At 43.9% G+C, this 20429-nt stretch overlaps 1 protein-coding gene across 2 annotated transcripts in view; it reads left to right on the forward strand.

Annotated features, from left to right (window-relative positions):
• The window catches only part of GPR20 (G protein-coupled receptor 20), a 30229-nt gene extending 21400 nt beyond the window's left edge, over positions 1-8829 (forward strand). For both annotated transcript variants that reach the window (XM_007436399.4, XM_025171974.2), the window contains one exon: positions 7290-8829. In XM_007436399.4, coding sequence (XP_007436461.1) covers positions 7311-8342 — 1032 coding nt within the window. In that variant the 5' untranslated portion in view covers positions 7290-7310 and the 3' untranslated portion in view covers positions 8343-8829. The remainder of the gene's footprint in view (positions 1-7289) is intronic.
• Positions 8830-20429: the final 11600 nt, after the last annotated feature.

Below are 20429 nucleotides of genomic sequence, written 5' to 3' on the forward strand. Positions count from 1 at the left end.
AAGAGAGCAATGCAAGAGGAGAATGTCCCCTTTTAATTAAGCCCGAAGGGCAACCAATATGCGTGGTCCCAGTCCTGTCCCACAAGGCAGCTTGAGGACTTCCAGATGTTTTAAACATCCAGCAGCTCCCAGCAAGGTCAATGCAGGATATGGTGTGAACTGGAGCCCCAGACATCTGGGTTAGATTCTCAGATTTAGCTGGAGGACATGCAAGATCAAAACTCCACCCAGGCAGGATTCTCATGAATGACATTTTCTAGAGCACTGTGTTTCAAACTTTAAGATGTGTGTGCTCCAACTCCCAGAAGTCCCCAACCAGCATGGTGACTGGGGAATTCTGGGAGTTGAAAACCACACATTTTAAGGTTGCCAAGATTGAAAAACACTGTTCTAGAGTCATCAAACCACTCTCCTGCTGATGAGGTGAGCTATTATATCACCTCAAGGATGGCTGGATGACGTAGACCATAGCAGCTTCCCTCGTTGAATAAACCATGATATAAACAAGCTCTGACAACCTCTTTTTTCCATGATGCCAGACTATGTACTATGAGTAGAGTTTTTGAAGGGGGTAACTCTATTTAACCTTGCAAAAAGTTGATGGAGGGGATAGAAATGACCATGGTCTTCAAATACTTAAATAGCTGTCCCATAGGAGAAGGTCAAGATGAGTTCCCTCAAGCACCAGAATGCAAGACATTGAAAGAGTGTCTGTTGAAACCTCATGATAGCGACAGCAGAAGACGTAATTAACAGACAGGATGGATGTGTAAAAGCTGAATGGGCAGGCAGAGATTGCTCTAATTTGGATCTGTGCTATGATTAGGCAATTGCATCTCAAAGCTTGCATGACCCTTTCCAAGCCTAGGAGTCTTTCTGAAGAGTCACGCACCAGACCGTGGAAACCCTTTATGAACTTTTTGCTGAGAATGGACAAAAAAGAACGGATGATTTGGGATTTACTGATCAAAAAGGGTGGTTTATGGGAAGAAAGCAACCATGAAATACAATTTAGAAGGGCGGGAATGGTAATAATTATGTTTGTAACTGCTGTAAAGAAGATCAGAAGTCACTCCTTTAAATATTTTTCTTTTTCTTTCTTTTTCTTCTCTTGTCTTGACTTTTAGCGCTTTTCACGTTTTCTTTTATCTTTTCATATCTTTTATCTTTTTTCTAATTCTTTCCTTATGTTTCTGTAGTTTTTAATCCTGTAAAAAAAAATAACCCATAAAAATTATATATAAAATAAGAGTCATGCATCAGACCAAAGGCCACTGAATCCATCAACTAATTCCCCATGAGGCCAACCCAGTACATCTGAGAAGCTCACCTGCAGAACTTGAGTGCAGACATATCCTGGCACATTTGTTCCCCATCATACCACCTATGGCATTAAGCCAACATATAGCCACCTTGACCAGAAACCTTGGATAGTACCTGTCAACCCCATTATGCAAGCCAAGGTAAGAAATCATCTCCACGAGACAGTTAAAACTACACTCATTAGTGTTGGTTATAGCAGAAGAATCTTACAAGTCTGATTGTGCTTCATTCCTTCCCTCCCCCCCCCCCATACTCATATGAAATAGGGGAGTGTCTGCCTGAATCTTTTGCACATACCTTCTTCTTGTTTTGAACCTAAGCCATGGTTTTCCCCTTGTCCCTTTGGTAACAGATCTGCCCTATCAAGGTCATCTTCTTTACTCTCGAGGTCACCCTTCCTCATGAAATACCATAGCTAATCCTCCTTCAAATCCCTCCCCCCTCCCAGTTGATAGCTATCATTACATCTTGTGGTTGAGAGATCCACAGGTTAAGAATGCACCAATGCTTTGCAATGCAGCAATGCATCCTTCTTTTTGCTCACCCTGACTCTTCCGCTATCCAGCTTCCTTATATCCTGGGCTCCAATCAAGACAGAAAGAAAAATATCTCGTTATTATCACCACTCCTGATATGCATTTCAAACCTTTTATCAAGTTCCCTTCTCCACTTCCACATCTCTTTGAATGCAGGACAGTAGCAATTTTTCCTTGCAAGAAAACCTTGACCATTCTGGCTCCCTTTTTCTGCACCACTTCCAGCTCTCAAAAGCCTTGTTTGAATTTGCACGTGTGTGTTTGGGACTGTAAATCTTTCCTGGTGTCATTTCACCCTTATTAGGCCCTTAAACATTTTATGTAAGTATTACAGCTGTCCGGAGCTTGGCTTGACGAGAGGATGTTTACAATCCATGTGCTCAACAAGGCGTCTTTCAACCAGATGCCTTTTATTTCATGAGAAGTGTCAAGATGCATTTTTGTGGCTTTTTTGTTTTTCTGCAGTTGGATTCTGGATCTCCTTAAAGGCTCAGCCACAAGCAGCTTAGATGCTGCATGCCTTGTTTAATGCTGTGGTGCAGACAGGGAGCATGGAAAATGTTTATAGGGATTGAAAGTACGTGTCTATCAGGAAAAGCATGGAGGGCTGGCTTTTCAAATAGTGGCTATTCAAATCGAGGTGAAATCTCCAGGACGACCTTCCCCATGCACGCTGGCTCTGGATTAGGGGAGCTGAAGTCCAGCACCTATTTCAGGGTCTCTGGTTTATTTTTCCAGGATCACTGAACATAATGGTTTGTGAGAATAACCTTGGGAGACAGAAGGAGTGTCCTCCTCCTGTCTCCCAAGGCTATTCTCACAGACCATTTCACTGGATATCAGTTGCCAGGCAGAGCAGGTGGGAAAGACTTCTGCATTTATCACTGGATATCGCCTGGAAGTACGTGGTTATCCTTATGGGAAATGTCATCCAACCCTACCATCTTCCAAGCATGAAATATGAAGGGTTACCTTCATATTTCATAAAGCGGGTTATCTACCTACACCTTCCTAGTGTTGAATGAGTCATGTGGATTAGTCCTGCCAACCAATGCAACATTTCTCCACTGAATGCCCATCTGATCTTAGCAGCAACAGCAGTGGTCAATGATTAACCATGTGGCCCCAAGATCTCCTCCCCACAAGCTCAGATAATGCATCTCCCTCTTATAGTCTAAGATCCTACAGGGAGAGCCTCCACATCCATGACAAGTCCACTTCAGACCATGACTATTTGAAAGACAATTGTGGCCAGGTAATACACAGTGGACCATGGAAGCATGGCTTCATTCTTTCAAGGACACACGAGGAGGTTCTGGTGTGGATGAAACTTATTCGTTTTCCATTTGAGGCTTTATTGTTGTAAATTATTCTTAATGAAAAACGAAACCCTCAACTTCAATAGCATAACCTATCACATCTGCAGGGGTTTTTCCCCCCATCATGCTAGGAGGCATGTCTCTGTCAGAAGCCCTGAGACAATGGCCATAGACATGGGATCAAGGACAGGAATCCAATGTTATGAGATAGTGTTAAGCAGGGGAGACACCACTGCAACTATCTAAGACATTTTGCTTCTAACCTGTAGCCTGCAGGAGATCAATATTAGGAATGCTAACCAGGCAGAATGTGATCTACCTAAGGGCTGCCCCCAGGATCCTATGCACCATTGCAAGAGATGTTTATTTGTTGGATACCAGTACCCCCGTCATAAGGAAGTCAAATTTCCAAAGATAAATAAACCAATGTCATCACCACTCCCAGAGTTTGAAGGGGACTGAGGGGCCATCAAGTCCAACCTCCTGATTGGCGCAGGAATCCAAATTCAAACGCCCTTGACAGATGGCCATCGTCAGTGAACACATCCCTGAACACATCTAGCAAAAAACAGTTCACCATCTCCCTTGGTAACTGGATCCACTGTTTGGGTTGGAAGTTTTTCCAGCCAAATTTTGCCTTCTGAGGAGCATCCATGGGAGGAATCCAAAGAGTCAAGATGGTGACCATGATTGCACGGGCAAAGCTCTGCCCCTTATTTACACATTTTGATTTTTTTCGTGCATTGGCCACATGATCCCAGCCTCCATCTTGACTTGTTTTGACCTAAGACCTTCCCCCCACACCACCACCCTGTGCCTTCCTGTAAGTGAAGTCCATTATTCCATATTCCTACAGTCAAGAACAACAGACTCCCACTCAGGTACTTGAGAAGTGCTATCCTATCCATCCAATGGGAACAGACGTTCGGTCCTTCTGCTTTAAAAAGATTTTAAATAAATACACTTCATTTAGAAGAAGCTTTGAGATGCATATCTTGAGTAGCCTCTGCCAAGGTTTAACGTTTAATTTAAATAAGCTTTAATTATAACTACTTTGTGGGCTGTGAAGGATTTACAAGCGTGGTACAAGACATCTTGAACCATATAACCTTCTGATTCTCTCTAATAAAATGTATTTATTAGGTTTGAAGTGTACACTCAGATAATCCCAGCCATCTCAGGAGCTTTTTCTCAAAAAATCTCTTCAGATAGTTATGAGAGAATGTAACACTGGACAACGCGGGGAAAATTAACCTCTGAATACAAATCTCATGTTAAAACTAAGGAGGACCACGTGATAATATGAGAGGTCCAATAACTTGGTGATATAAGCCAGAAGCAGATAGAAGTTAATCCAGGATTAACTTTCTTTCACGTAATTTGGAGCAGATCACTAGGAATTTTGGACTATTTAAACAAGGATGATTTTGTATCCATCTTAATTCGGCTTCTGTTTGCAAGGAAGCTTTGGGGAAGAGAGGAACAGTCTGAATCCAAATCCCATTTTTGGCCACGAGCTCAGAGAGGTCTTATTCTGCAGTCTTCGTCCACCTTCTCGAGTCACAATTTTGCACCCGCTGCTCTTGGCTTGATCTGGAGGGGGTCATCATAAAAAAGGAAATTGGAGCCCCTACCATTTCTAAAATCTGCTTCAGGTAGGAAATGCTTTTTTGCAGAAGATACGTAGGTGCATGCCTTAAGTAAAGACCCTTGGTGATTTTCTGCCAAGATACCACCCTTCTTTAACCCAGCCCCTTGCAGATGATGGGTTATGGAAGGCCGAGGAGACCAATATTCTGACTTAATCAAAAGCCATGATCACCAAATAATTGAATTATTTTCATGGGTCTCATGAAAGACACGACGATGTCCAAATACGTGAAGATTAGCAGTTTTGCTTTCATTTCTCCAATGGCTTACTTCAGCTAAGTAAATGTTTGCAGAATCCACCATCCCCTTTTAACCTTGCCAACAAATGCCATTCCAAGGCGATTTTGTCCATTGCTACTAGAAAACTTCACAGCTCTTCCCATGAACCGAGAAAACGTCAGGCCAACAAGGAGGCTGTGAGGCTGTGCAGAAGACAGATGAATTAAATATCTGACAGATGGTAGAACTTACTTTTCAGAAAGTAAGAACTGTGACATATTACACAAATATTTATTTCTGGGCTTAGGGTTTCACCTGGAAGGCTATGGCTCTGAATGTCTTTTTTGGGCTTAAAGTTCCCCACAAGCAGAAATGTAGCACTGCGAGGAGAAAGTTGGCTGTAGTTTTTTTCTCGCTGAAGAAATTCTGGGAGTTTCAGTGTTGTTCACTTAGAAGGACCCAAGATGAGAGTCCTTTGGGTGTCATTGGTAATCCTGCATCCTAACTTGGGGGATCTGGAACATCAAGAGCTGCATGAAGTTATTTTGGATCTAGGGGTATCAGGTCTTGCTGCCAAGAATGCGGGCAGCTGAACAGAGGAAGGGGTTTCCAGACCCCTCACCTTCACGATCTTTCCTTCAGCTTCCCCGCTTACAGATTCTCCTTCGTGCTTCACGGTGGCAGATCTTTCCGTTCCTCCCGGGCACCGAAGATCACAGCTTCACGCTTTCCACAAAAGTAAAATACCATATTTGGCCAATCTGAGCCCGAGCTGAGCTGAGACACAAGCAAAGAGGGAAAATGTTTAACCCTTCATGTATAAATAATATGATAAATTACCAGAGGAACTTTTAAACACAGAGCTGTTGGAAAATTAAAGCAAGACACACAAGAGGATTAGACCCAGATATTAAGAACAGGGCAGGAATAATAAATGTCAGCTTGATGGATCGGTTTCGAGTCAAAAGAGATGCAGAAAGCTGAGATGGGGGGCGGGGGAGGTTAAATGTTTGTTGGGTTTTTTTTTTATCCTGCCTTTATTATTTTATAAATAACTCAAGGTGGCACACACACCTAATGGTCTTCCCTCCTCCTATTTTTCCCACAACAACAACCCTGTGAGGTGGGTTGGGCTGAGAGAGAGGGACTGGCCCAAAGTCACCCAGCTGGCTTTTGAAAGGGTTTTTTCCCCTCCCTAAGTATTTCTTGGCTTTTAAGAGCATATTTTGAAAGCAAAAACTCTTCCCCAACTTCACCCTTTGCTCTGACACTGTGTCCTACGCTGCATTTACATGACTCAGTAAACTTGGTTCATCTAACCTTGGCTGTTTTTTTTCCGCTTTGGGTGTTACACAAACCCAACCAATGTGTCAAGTTCATGTTTAAAATAGTTCATGAGCCTAGGAAATGGGTTAATGCATTAACCAGGTTAATCACAGTGTGTAAAAGCAGCTATTCTCACTCCCCCCCCTTTCTTTCCTCCTCCCCTGCTGCCAAAAATGGTTAGCAAGGCCTTTCCAACAGCACGAGAAGCTCTACTACGATTTGGCTGCGAGGAAAATCCCCCAATCCATGTAAGGCATGTTGCAGCCCATTCAAGGTCAAAAACCATCCTGCCAGCTCCTGCAGGATCTTCTTTTAAAGCCAGGCCCATGGGCAGCTTTTGACTTTTTAACATCTTCGGTACACCGCTTGAGTTTCTTTTTTTTTTAAAAAAGAAGAGCTAAGATAGCTTATGGATTCTAACATAAAATAGAGACAAGTGCAGCTTTAAAATGGAGAAATGGACGAGATGGTTCTACCATAATTGTGCGGGGTTTAAGGGAACAGATTCTTCCTTCGTATTGATGCAGAAAGGAAGAACTTTGCCCAGAAGCCATCGTATTTAGGCCATGGAATTTCATGAAAAGTCAGGAGGACCATGAAGAACTTGCGTAGATTTCTGTCCTGTCCCGAAATACTGGAAGAACTGGGACCTAGTTAAAGGATGGCTTTCCACAAATCTGTTGGGCCACCTGTATTCCATGCTTTGATTCTGGGGAGTAAAAACAACAGGATCTTTTTCACTCATGGAGTAGTTGGGATAGTGGCAAATAAGGGCAAAGACGGGCAAGCTTTGGGCCGTATCCTCCTTGTTTTTTTCCAGAAGTTAGACATGGCCTCAATGTATCTTTCTGAGATTACAATATTGAGCAATGTAGACATCAGCCATGAACCTGCATCTTTGCTTCTTGTCTTGTAGGTACCACTAGAGGTGCTGACCATGGAGCCTTCCAACCATTCTACTGTGTCATCCAACTACACTGATATGTTTAACAAATTTGTCCACCTGGATGGAGAACTGTCAGACAAATTTTATACCTTGTGGATAGTCCTGGTGGTGATTAATACCATCATCTTCCTGATGGGTGTGGTGTTGAACTCTTTAGCACTCTATGTCTTCTGCTTCCGCACAAAGACAAAAACCACGTCGGTCATCTACACAATCAATCTCATTGTCACCGATCTGCTGGTGGGCTTCTCTTTGCCTGTCCGGATCATTGTGCACTACAGCGCCAAGAACTGCCAGACCTGTGCCCTTGTTCACATCTTCACCTATTTTGTCAACATGTACTGCAGCATCCTCTTCCTGACTTGTATCTGCATTGACCGGTACCTGGCTATTGTCCAGGTAGATGCCTCGCGCAAGTGGAGGAATCCCAACTACGCCAAAGGTATCTGTGCTTTCATCTGGACCTTCGCCACCGCGCTCACCTTCTCCATCCTCATCCTGGCCATGAAGTTCTCCTACTGCTGCATTGCCCAGATCTTGCCCTTGATGGTCTGCGAGTATTTCTTCCCCCTAATCATCATCACATTCTTCACCACCAGGATCATGTGCGCTCTTTCCAAGCCCACTCTCATGCACCAGAGCCGGGAGAGACGGATGCGAGCTGTGCAGCTCCTCATCACGGTCCTCATCATCTTCATGATCTGCTTCACTCCCTTCCATGTGCGCCAGCTTGCCATTGCCATCAACCCAGCCATGTCATACAACCTCAGCCTGGTTGTTTATCATGTGACTGTCACCTTAAGCAGCCTCAACAGTTGCATGGATCCCATCGTCTACTGCTTTGTCACCAACAACTTTCAGTCAACCATGAAAAACATCTTCAGGAAGCCGGAATTTGAGCAAACCAGTGGGGAGGTCATCAGTGTAAACAAGGGGTCTGGCTCAAATGCAATTATAGCATTTGCAAATGCTATAGGGAACCCCTTGGGCTTGCCTTCTCCTAACACCACCACAAACTCCTAGACTTGAGAGGGTTAAGAGGACGTAGATGATACTATTCCCTTCTCTAAAATTGTTTCCGAACATCGTAGCAGGGTTTCAGAATTCTTCAAGCTCTCCAATGACACACTCCATTTATTTATGGCAGCTGGTTTTGTCATCTGGGAAATTATTGTTGGATTGCATACAGCTTTGCAGCTCCTAACCGTTTCCCCAATCCAGGAATTTACAGAGAAAGGAACAGACACAGCACCGTATTTTGCTAGGTCTGTTCACTCTCCAAGATGACTTGGAGGACCAGGGGGAAAAAAAAGGATTTTACAACGCCTGTTCTTACACTTTGGACAGAAGGATATGTAACAAGACTTGCCTTTTGAAATGGGAATAATTCAGGATCCCAGTCACTGTGGGAAATTGGGCTGGTAATTTGAAAAGACATTATGCCTAACCCAACTGAATGCCAGAATCATGACAGTAATAAACAAAAGATCTACAACTATGATACACTGTACTTTATGCTGTGAGAGAAATTTATTTCTCAAGAACGTTTTTTTATTTTTGCACAAAGTAACCCAGGATGACTGAGCCAAATTAAATGCTGCATAGAGTCCCAGTGGACTGTTTCCATGCTAAAAAGCAAATACTGACAAAAAAAGGGTGATTTTCAGTAAATCTGCTTCACTTCCCCTCCCTCCACTGGGCTGGTCTTTCTACTTTGGGTGGAAGTTGTCTGCAAGAATCTTGCAATAGGAAAACACAAAATGAGGGCTACGCACCAGCATAGCCCCAGAGGCCCCTACTGCCAGCCCTCCAGGGAGGGGGCAAAGAAGTCTAGAGGGCACCCGAGATCACGCAGTGAAACCCATGGCCCTTTTTTAAAAAAAATGATTCTTATTAAAGATTTTCATGGAAATGAAAGATAAACATGAAATACTGTAAAGTAAGATTAAGGAAAAGAGAAAGAGAAGAAACAGTGTGAAAAGTAGTACAAATATATATAGAAAAGATATATAAAGAAGCCACTTCTGATCTTTTCAGCAGCTATGAACTTATCATCTCTCCCCCCTCTTTAAAATTACATTGCGTAGTTCAGCTCTTCCCATATTCAACCCTTGTTAATCAGCAAGTCCATAAATCAGCAGGGTTTTTTTTTCCACTTTCAGCAAAAAGTCCATAAGAGGATCCCAGTCTTTAATAAAAGCCGTGGCCCTTTTTAGGTGTTTTGTGTGGGTAACGCATATAAAAAAGCAGGACTTTGCACAGTCGTGGCTGTCATCTTGACTTTTTTGCCTCCCCCTTGGGTACCCCACGCATATACACACACACTGTTTCTCTGCTGAGAACACACACGCACGTAGAACAGCAACACTGAGATTTCTTCGTGCGGCTTCGAAGCCTAATGCCATTCCCAGCATTTCATCTGCAACGTGAAACCACCAAATTGCTAAACTTGGAATATATTGTATCGTAAAAATATGTTCTCATAGTGAGGAAAAGATCCCCAATTATTTCTCTTCTTCTCACTCGAAGCAGCACTGGGAACAGGCCCACTAAAATATGATTCCCCTCTGCTTAGAAAGGTCTTGCAACAGCTAAAATAAGACAAGACTTCGTCCCTCGGGAGAAAGATAGGGAATAAAAAGATTTGATGGCAATTAATTCAGAAGTGTGAACACCAAGACCAGAGAGAAAAATAAATACTACTATTATTTACCACTGTTGAAAAGGGGGAGAAGTTACTAATTGTTGAAATATTCCTGCAAGTTAACGGGCTACTATTCCCATTTAAAGGTGGTAGAAACTGAAGATGCCAGAATCTGAGGGGTCCAAGCAGTTAAGGGTGCCAAAGTTCAGCGTGAGCTTCATCTTAGGTTTCAAGCTTCAGAAGTGTACATGGACAACACACCATTGCTCCATATTCTAATGTAGAAAGTATTTTGGAAAAAGGAATACTGGCAAGTTTTTAAACATTTCTAGAGAGTGCCAAGTTGGTGGTGATGGTGAAGATCTGTTAGAGTCTTTGCAGAAGATGGTTCCTTTAATATAACCACAGACAGATAGGATAATCCTTCTCCAGGAAGGAAACCATTTTACAGAAAAGAGATTTGTTCTCTTATCTGAAGTATTTTTGTGTTTTTTTATTTGTCTGGGTAGTTGTCACGCAAGACCTATCTTAGCAGATGGCTTATCTAGTGGGCCTTGTTTGGTTGTGGAAGCTAAGCAGGGTCAGGCCTGGTGAGGACTAGGATGGGAGATTTCCCAGACATATCCAGAGTGTAGGCTAGATGGGAAAGTCAAAAACACATCCCCGAAAATGGTAATGTCAAACGTTTCTGTCGTGCAGGAAAATACCCAGGGGTGTCCACAGGGAGGGGGAGGGAATAAAGTCAAGATGGTGGTCACACTGTAACTCTGCCTTTTTACATGCATCGCAACATACATTAAAAAATGTGTGGGCCTTCGGTGCCACAGTTGCGGCCATCATCTTGAGCTTTTTCACTCCCCTGCAGCTATCTCGAAACATGCTTGTAAGACATCTGTCCATACATAGAACATCCTCTGGTTGTTACATTTTGGAAATCATCAGAGGTATTCACAGGTGGGTCAATAGCATCAAAATGGGGGGGGGGGGGGGCACAAATAGACACTTGAAGCCCTGTCCCTTTATATCAAAAGTGATGGGGTTCGAGTGTCCAATCACACCCACCATTTTGATGCTGTTGATTTCCCCCACCCCTGAGGACCTCCTTGTCACCAAACAAGCTTTTCTGATGTGACCCTAGTTTCAGGTCAACTCCTTAATTCTGTACTACAGCTACTAATCTCTCTCTCTTTGAGAAAATATTGATAATTCTATCTGGAATGCTTGGTCTTCTATGCCCAGGTGGTCCATGATTAAGGTACCTGGTTAGGACTGAGGATAGATCTGTTTAGATCTATCCTCAGCTATTGAAGCTTTGGGCCAGACATTCTCTCTCAGCCTACACATCTTCCAGGGTTTCTGTTGTGGGGAAAAGTTGGAGGAAGCTATCCTTGATAGCAATCTAATAAGTTAAGAATTGTAATTTGGGGTGGAGTCACAATCCAAAAATGATGAGTAACACCATTGACCTGGAGAACATCTTGCTGGTATCTTGCTGGTTCAGAGCAAATAACTGGGATCAGAGAACCTGCCATATGACTGACCAGTTTGTGCTTGAAGATCTCCAGTGACACAGAGAGAAAGAGATCTAGCCCTCTAGTGAAAAACTCAGCAGTTCTATCATCAAATTTCTCCTAATGTTGACCATTTGCTAGTCTGATGTTTTAAACCTACAGAGGAGGAGTTTATACAGTATTTGTAGCTCATTCTAAGATTGCAATTTGGTGCCAAATTTTCTTAGGAATAACTCCATTGCGAATCAGGAAAAAGTTACTTTCAAGTAACAGTGGACAAGATCAATGTAGATAATTTAATTTTTTTTCCAACGTGCATATCAAATGAAGTTTCAACACGTGATGAAGTTATCCACTACAAATGAAGCCGATTCAGAGTGAAGGCATTGCTTCTTTTTCAGGCACAAGCATAACCCTGACCAATCAGGGATCATTCAGTGATAGAGGGATGACGTCATTGATCCCTGTGACCAATCAGAGCTGTCTTCTCAGTGACATCACTGAAAATAGGGAAAAAGCAAATCAATTAAAGCAAACATGTTTGGCAAGAGGCATTAAAATGTATTTCTATACTTCCTGGAGTAACTTTAGCTTTATTTCAGTAAACTGGTTTTGGAAGCTGGACTGTTATCCATTCTGAATCTCTAATTCTGTACAATTTACTTGACCGTCTTTACTTTAAGCAGGGCTTTAATTGTGTGATGGCAACCAGCCTTTTGACTTTTCTGATACATATCACCCATGGAGAGCCCTGAAAGCAGATCCATTTCTTCCTCCATTCCCTACTGGTGGGATCTCTTCCTACATTGTGGAGTGGAAGGCTTAATTTCATGGTGTACTTTTCCTTCCACCCTTCAAGCATTGACACCCTTCATACATCATGCTAAGCCCTGCTTTTGAGGAATTCTGGTTTACTGAATGAGCTACTGTTGGCTAAGTTTACCCACAATGCAGATTGCCATCTGGTTTCCAACCCACAAAGGCCAATCCCCAAAATCAAACTAGTCACATCACAGACATTCAGGAGAAAGCACAATGACACTTTCTACCTTCACATTGCACGCAGGATGGTATCATTACAGAAATGGTGAGAATTACATACAGGTAGTCCTCACTTACCATTCGAATGACATTTACACAATGTTGTAAGATAAACAGCTGGGCGACCAATCCTTACATTTACGATCGTCGCAGTGTCCCATGGTTAACGTGTCGCCATTTGTGCACTTCACAACCAGCTTCCAACAAGCAGAGTCAATGGAGAAGCCGGCAGTGAAATCACAAATCATGGTCACGTGATGACTCACTTAATGACCAAGGGAGATTCTCTTAACAACCATGGTGGAAGTGAGGTCATAAGTCCGTCATGGTCACATGATGTCTTGCTTAATCACTGTGTCACTTAGCGATGGAGTTGTTAGTCCCAATTGTGGTTGCTAAGCGAGGACTACCTGTACTGTCCCTCATTTGCATCCTCTGTATGATGATGCCCTGACACACGTGACATCACTTCCCCCTCACCTCTCCTTGGAGACAGCCATGAATCACATGATGGTTTAACTTAGTGCATGGACAATTTTTCTGTCCCCCTCCCCACAACCAAGGTGCCTCCCATTCTCTACTCTTTTGTCCTTTCCCTGCCCCTCCTTATGTACAAAAGCTGTCCAGTCACTGCTACAGCAGCCTTGCTCTGCTCGGGTTCATATGCTGGGGTCCCAAACAGATCAAGCTTACCATGAACTAAACAAATGATTGGCCCTCACAATGGGCATCTGGTTTCCACAGCTGTATTGCTGCAATACGAATGTGATTTTCCCTTCCGCATTCCCAGCTTAGCCTATAGCCTGGCATTGCCTTGTGGTCTGCCCTCCAAGCCAGACCTTGTGTAGCTTTTTCAGATCGGCCAAAGCCAGCCAAGTCCATTTTTAAAAACTTTTGAAAGTGCCACCAGCCTCTAGATGGCACCTGGAACGCCTTCTGCTTGTCCCACAATTTGACTCTGGAAGCCAGGGAGGCCTTTGAACACCCTCAAATGGAGAGGGAAGAGCGTGTAACAGTGAGGGAGAGACAGACGGGGTTGCGTACCAAGCCAAGCCATAACGTGCTTTTGCTGGGTTTTGCTTGTGGTGGTGTGTCGTGTATTTTTTTAAAAAACCAGTTAAGCAAACTGGATCTTACTGCAATGGGAAGATATTGGCATGGCACCCTTTTTAAAGGTGATCGGCAGAATTCTCGGGAAAGGATCTGAGCGACAACAATGAACAATATTTGGAAATATGCAGTAGTTCAGGAACACAAATCAGCTGGTTGCTCTCCAGCCAGTCACCGATAAAATCAGTGAACATGAAAGTCTGTCATCTCTTTGTTGAGTTATGATGGGGCTGGAACATCTGGCATGAACATGGAGTTGAAGGTTGCCTGATGAATTCAGTAAGTGCAATATATGTTGGGAGCAAAGCTTCCAGGGGAATTAATGGAATGCGCAGGAAAGAATTCACCATCCAGCAGAGAGTAAGCAAGATTATTTCATTTATTTATTTATTTATTTATTTATTCATTCATTCATTCATAATTCAAATTTGTCACCACCCATCTCACTGTGGGGTGACTCTGGGCGGTTTACAGTCAAAATAGAATCAATATTGATTAAAATAGATAAATATTAATTAACTAATTAAAATATGTTAAAAACACACTTCCTTTATAATACTTCCAAGAGGCAGGTGTTCATTAGGTGTTCATAAGGTCAGGGCACATTACAGGATGCCTCCCTGGCAGTTTAATGAATTTTGAGGCACATTTGTGAAGGATGCTTGTGGGGACGTTAGAGGTATGTGGTGAATGTCCATGGAGTTTTGTAGGCAGACGGTAAAGTGTTGTTGGCTGAAAACCCAAATGATTTTCAGCAAATATTCGATAGCCTGTATGATGCAACGTGGAGGATGGAAGTGAAAATTAATGTATTGAACACCAAGGCAAGCTGTGTTGGACAGGAGAAATAACCCTACTTACCCAAAAGGGAACAACAAAGAGGCATTTGTATGTGTGTCCTTTTTAAGTCATATATTGTCTCACAGGTGAGGTAGAACCATTTATAAGCATTTTAATAAAGAAATAAGATTGGCATTTGCCAAGGGCTGTGCTGTTAAAAGGCATGGAAGCCAGAATTAATTTAAAAATCAGCAACTTTAGAATTTAGTCACTAGTGAGATCTGGGCTGCTGTGATGGTGGGTGGGAAAGACCTTGGGGGACAGGGCAAAGAGATGCCGCCTAGGGAACAGCCAGATAAGAGGGGGCATAGCCCGCAACTGGATAGCGGGTGGGGCAAGAGGCTCAGAAGGGACCCTCCCTAGTTTCTCGGGCGGTAAAGGTGAAGGCAGGAGAACTGCAGTTTCAGACTTGCAAGATTCTGTTCATGTAGCTTTACAATGAAGTAGAATTAGCTCGTCTGGTCGTGTTGCCTGTCTGGTCTACCTGGGAAGGCTGACAGCTGCAAGACTGCAGAAAACCACTTTTTTGGTGCCTTCAAGTCAATCTTGACTCTTGGCCACTGCCTGGACTAGTCCTTGCAGTGTTTTCTTGGCAGCATTTTCAGAAGGGGTTGGCCCCGGCCTCCTCCTTCCCAGGGCTGAGAGAGAGGGACTGGCCCAGGGTCACCCAGCTGGCTTCGTGCCTAAGGCGGGACTACAACTCACGGTCTCCTGGTTTCTCGCCTGATGCCTTCACCACTGCACGAAACGCTCTGACAGACAGCCACGAGGTGGCAGCCACTGGATTCCTAAACCTCCCAACCTTGGTTCCCACTTGGGGGGGGTCCCATTTTTTCGGCCTGGAACACCACATAGGACTTTCCGCTTTGCTTCCCTGAGCTGAAGGGACCCAACCATCCCGGATAATAGAAACGTGCGAGCCGTCCATCCTTTGTCAGAACGTTCAGCAAGAGCTGCTTAGAGGTAAATATTTGCCTGCGGTGTTTAGATTATGCTCCATTAATAGCAGGAAATTAAACAACTGGACAGTCTCCGAGGACACCCACCTTTCTTCACTGTCTGGATGATAAAAGGACACTTTGATCTCAAGTTAATAGAAATGGAAGGTTTTAATTTTCAAATGAAGCCACCCAAAGCGAAAGAAGCTGGTTGCCAAACTCCGAGGCCTTCAACACATGCCCTCTTCACTGCAGAAAGATGGCCTGTCCTCTTAACTGCTATGGGTCAGACAGGCAGAATTTCAACAGGTGCAGCTTCCCAACCCCGACTAGGAAAAGTTGCATCTGTTGGATTTCAGGCATCTAGCTCTCTGTGGTAGCTTACGCAGGCCACCAAAGCTGCTCTAGGTGGCAGGTGTAACCTCTCTTTTTGAAATGTATTTATATTTATTAAGAATTTTTTGTAGAATAAAAGACAAACCAAAAGGGAAAAAAAAGGAGGGAGGGAGGGAGGGAGGGAGGGAGGGAGGGAGAAAGAGAAAGAAAAAGAAAGAAAGAAAGAAAGAAAGAAAGAAAGAAAGAAAGAAAGAAAGAAAGAAGAGAGAGAGAGAGAGAGAGAGAGAAAGAAAGAAGAGAGAGAAAGAGAGAGAGAGAAAGAAAAAGAAAGAAAGAAAGAAAGAAAGAAAGAAAGAAAGAAAGAAAGAAAGAAAGAAAGAAAGAAAGAAAGAAAAGGAAGGAAGGAAGGAAGGAAGGAAGGAAGGAAGGAAGGAAGGAAGGAAGGAAGGAAGGAAGGAAGGAAGAGAAAGAAAGAAAGAAAGAAAGAAAGAAAGAAAGAAAGAAAGAGAGAGAGAGAGAGAGAGAGAGAGAAAAAAGAGAGAAAAAAGAGAGAAAAAGAAACTAAGGCTAAAGAATATATAAATAACTTCCGACCTTCTTTTCAACAGATAATTACAATCTTATAATCTTCCTCCTCCCTCTTACACAAGTCCTGTCAGCCCCTCATTTAATCCACATCCTTCTTAGTCTTCACATCCATAAATCATCAATTCATTTCTTCCTTCTTCCAGCAAGAAGTCCTTATAAGGTTTCCAGTCTTTCAGAAAAGTTTGGGTTGTTTTTTTCCCCGACCAAACGGGTCCGTTTTGCCATTTCTGCGAATTCTGACATTTTCACAATCCATTCCTCCCCGCGGGGATTCCAGCGCTCTTCCATCATTGCGCACGCAAAATCCATGGGCCAGCCGTCTTTTCTCACTCCTCGTTCATAAGCGCCAATAAAAAGAATCCGGGTTTCTTCGCAATATTAATCTTTTAAATCCTTTGCTTCACCGGGGCAGGTGTCATCGGAAAGAGATCTGGGATATTTGAACATTCAGCATTTCAGCAGAAACTGGGAAAAGAAACGAAGCCAAAGAACCCTCCAGAGAAACGATCTCCAACGTGGGATCCCCAGATGTGCTGGACTTCACAGCATAATTCACAGCATGTTCACTAAGGATTCTGGGAGTCAGTAACATGCCTCCATGCCTATGTGCTGGCCCAATGGACCGGTGGCTAAATTTGCCGTTCTTATTGTTGATTTAAAGGGGAAGGTCAAAAAAGTCAAAAGGGTGCCCCCCCAGCCATGCAATCAAAGTGGGATCCCTGTCTTGTGAGCGTCACATGTAGAAAGCATGCTGGCTGGGGAATTCTGGGAGTTGAAGTCCACCCATCCTAAAGATGCTGAGGTTGAGAAACACTGCTCTACAACAAGAAAATAGCACCCCTGGAATCCCTGCAGTGTCTGTTTCTTGACCTAGCCTACCTGGAAAGGCTGACAGGCCGCCCTTTTGACTTTTTTGACCCTCCTCCTCTCCTTGCAGACTCCCCCTGCTTGTCCTGTATTAAGGTTGTCGAAAGCCTCCATCAAGAGCTGAAGACGAAGAGGGCTTGGCTGTCAGAAGAGCACATCGACAGCCGGCGTGCTTTTCTCAAGCACGCGAGAGCCGCGTTTTGCAACGGCTGTCGGGCCGCGTCCTTAAAATCCAGGCAAATCTGTGTTAATTTTTCTTGGCAAGAGAAAAGAGACCATCGCTGCCCTCTGCTGAGAAGAAACTTAGCTGCTTTGGTTTCGTCTTGTAAATCAGGGTTCCTCTACCTCAGCAACTTTAAGATGGGTGGACTTCAACTCCCAGAATTCCCCAGCCTGGCTGGGCAATTCTGGGAGTTGAAGTCCACCCATCTTAAAGTTGCTGAGGTTGAGGAACCCTGCTGTAAATCATTGGGTGGCTCAGAGCACAAATCCAGCATCCTGGACGGGAGGTCTCTAGCATATAAATTTAATAATAAATAAAATAAAAATAAGATCGAAGTCCCCCTACAGCAAGGGGAGATGGGAAAATTCCCCTTGGTTCTGCTTTGAAATTGCACATAGCGTTTGGAAGGTTTTTCTAGCGCCGGGCTTGGAGGCCACATGACACATGTAAAAAGGGGTGGGGCTTCAGGGACACATCTGTGGCTGCCATCTTGACTTGGGTGACTCCCCTCCGTGGACACCTCTGTGTACGACTGTATTGCGCTGGCATCTGACTTTCGGTTACCTAATCCATGATTTCTACGACTAAGACTACTCCATCCATTAACCCCAAACTGAGATCCATGAAAAGAGAAGGTGTCAGCCTTGCGAGGTAGTCCAGGCAGGAAGCACACCCAGATGAACTAATTCTACTTTATTGTAAGGTTACATGAGCAGAATCTTGCAAGTCTGAAAGTACATTTCTCCCCCGTCGCCTTTACAGCCCAAGAAACTAGGGAGGGTCCCTTATGAGACACTTTCCATACCCCATTTCATTCTGTGGGCTCAGCCGCCCCTTATCCAACCACTCCCCTGGCTGTGGCTCTCGTCCTTGTCTCCCAAGATCATTCCCACATTACAGGAGAACAAATAGGTTTGATCTTCCAGGAATGTGATGAACAGCCCCAATGACCCCCCAGTCTTCTTTTTCCCAAGGCTACCCATACCCAGTACCCCCAGATCTCTTCTTAGTTTCTAGTCCCCGGATCATCCTCACTGTCCTTCTCTGACCCTATTCCGGTTTCTCTGAATCCTTCCTGAAGTGCGGTACCCCAAACCAGACAGGTATTCGAGATAGGGCCTGATCAAAGCAGAATAAAATAAAGCTATTACTTCCCCAATTTGAAAATGATCCTTCTGTTGAAACAGCCTAAAACTGCATTTGCCTTTTCTGCAGCCACATCACGTTGCTGGCTCATGGTCCTTCCTTTTTAACCACTTTTCTGCTTCTTTCTCTTCCCAGCGCAGCTTCTTCTTCCCATCTTCCTCGCTCCAAATTTTCTTTTGTTGTTGTTTTGGGTGGAAAAGGAATGTTTGTGTGTCTTTGTGTGGGGCCTGGTGTGTGTCTGTGTGTAAGGATGCTTCGTGTCTGTGTGAGACAATGCTTTGCACATGCAGGAGGAGGACCAGTGAATTCCATACAGGGGATAATTTATTTTACAAGCAGTTGATTTTAAGAACTAAAGATTTATTCCATTAAAATCAATATTTTGGTCCTGGCCGTGCCTGTTTTGGGAAGGTAGCTTCTGGATGTTATATATGTGTGCACACACAGTGACACAGATGGCTGCAAATTTCTTTTCCTGTGAGGGTCCCCAGCTTTAGTTTTAGCTGGAATTAGCAACCCTAGATTTACAAGATGAGGAAATGGAGCATGCAGAAGACTTTTGCTGGTGTGACTTCCTTTTCTGCCTTTTTGGGGGAATCTGGAACTCAGATTCACCCTTCTTTTGGGCGAATACGTCATTTCAATATCTTTTACACACAAAGGATTACCAAGCCAGATATTCCCCATTCGATACCTGTGTCTCAGAGTCCATTTTCCATAGGGCAGAGCTTTGCATACATCTCTGTTAAATTTTATTTTGTTACGTTTAGCTCTTTTCTCCAACCCATCAAGATAATTCTGGATTTGGTTTCCATCTTCTAGCAGAGAAGATGGGTGGACTTCAACTCCCAGAATTCCCCAGCCAACGTTGCACAAACACATGACAGTACGGAGGGCGTGCAAGCCGTTTGTAACCTTGCAGACTTCTTGTAAGAATACAGTTAACTCCCTGGAGGAAAGACAAGGAGGGACATGAAATAAAGTACAGCCAACCAGATCTCAGTCAGTTGTTTCCCCTAACCCACACACAACCCTCCCCCCAAAACCAGGTTTTACCTCCCAGAATGTGCCACTGAAGCATTGCCCGGTTGTGGCTGCCACTATGAATTTTTTAGGCCCTCCTTCCACAGACACCCCTGGGTAAATCCAGCCTATTTTGATGGCCCCAACTGGGGTAGATTGAGCTAAAGAAAATGCCCACACAACTCACAGTGTTGATCTTAAAAGCAGCCATGAATTTGGGACCATATGAGGATGCGCCAATGAGGTCTGCAAATGCAGAATTGCCTCCTTTCGCTGGCATGGTTCTCCAGGGATGACTTCAGCCCTCCAACCTCTGTTCTGGGTAACTTGGAGCGCAGTCGTTTTGTGATCTGGTTTGCACTTCCAATTAAACTGTAATTTATCCCGTCCTTGTTTACTGAACCAGCCACAATGATCTGGGCTTTCACAACACCCTAAGCCATAAGCCGTGGCTCGACAAGTACCACGGCTGGGTGCACCCAGCCCGTTAACAAACCAAATGCTGGCTTAGCCTGACCTGTGAACTTGGTTGGTTGGTGCATGTTTGTTTCAGGAGATTCCACAGTATCATTGAATGTAAAGGTTGAAAGGAGATGCTGTTGCCCCTTTGATTCAGCAGGTGCTACAGGTGGGCTTCAACTCATCACCCAGTTTTGGTACTTTCTTGGCCCCCAACTCCTGCACTGAAGCATTGGTACTCACGTGCTATTCCCTGTGTGGCCACAGGATGGAGCCCACCTAAAGAGAGAGCTCTGCTTTCCTCTGTCCTTCAGCTTCTCCATCCCTGTATTTCTATTTATCCAGATAAACACACCTTTTTTCCCTTGCCATAAATTCTCTTTG

Source organism: Python bivittatus, unplaced genomic scaffold (assembly GCF_059951505.1).
Source record: "Python bivittatus isolate LINGU-HERP-01145 unplaced genomic scaffold, Pbiv_v1 ctg000590_np1212, whole genome shotgun sequence".
Taxonomy (NCBI): domain Eukaryota; kingdom Metazoa; phylum Chordata; class Lepidosauria; order Squamata; family Pythonidae; genus Python; species Python bivittatus.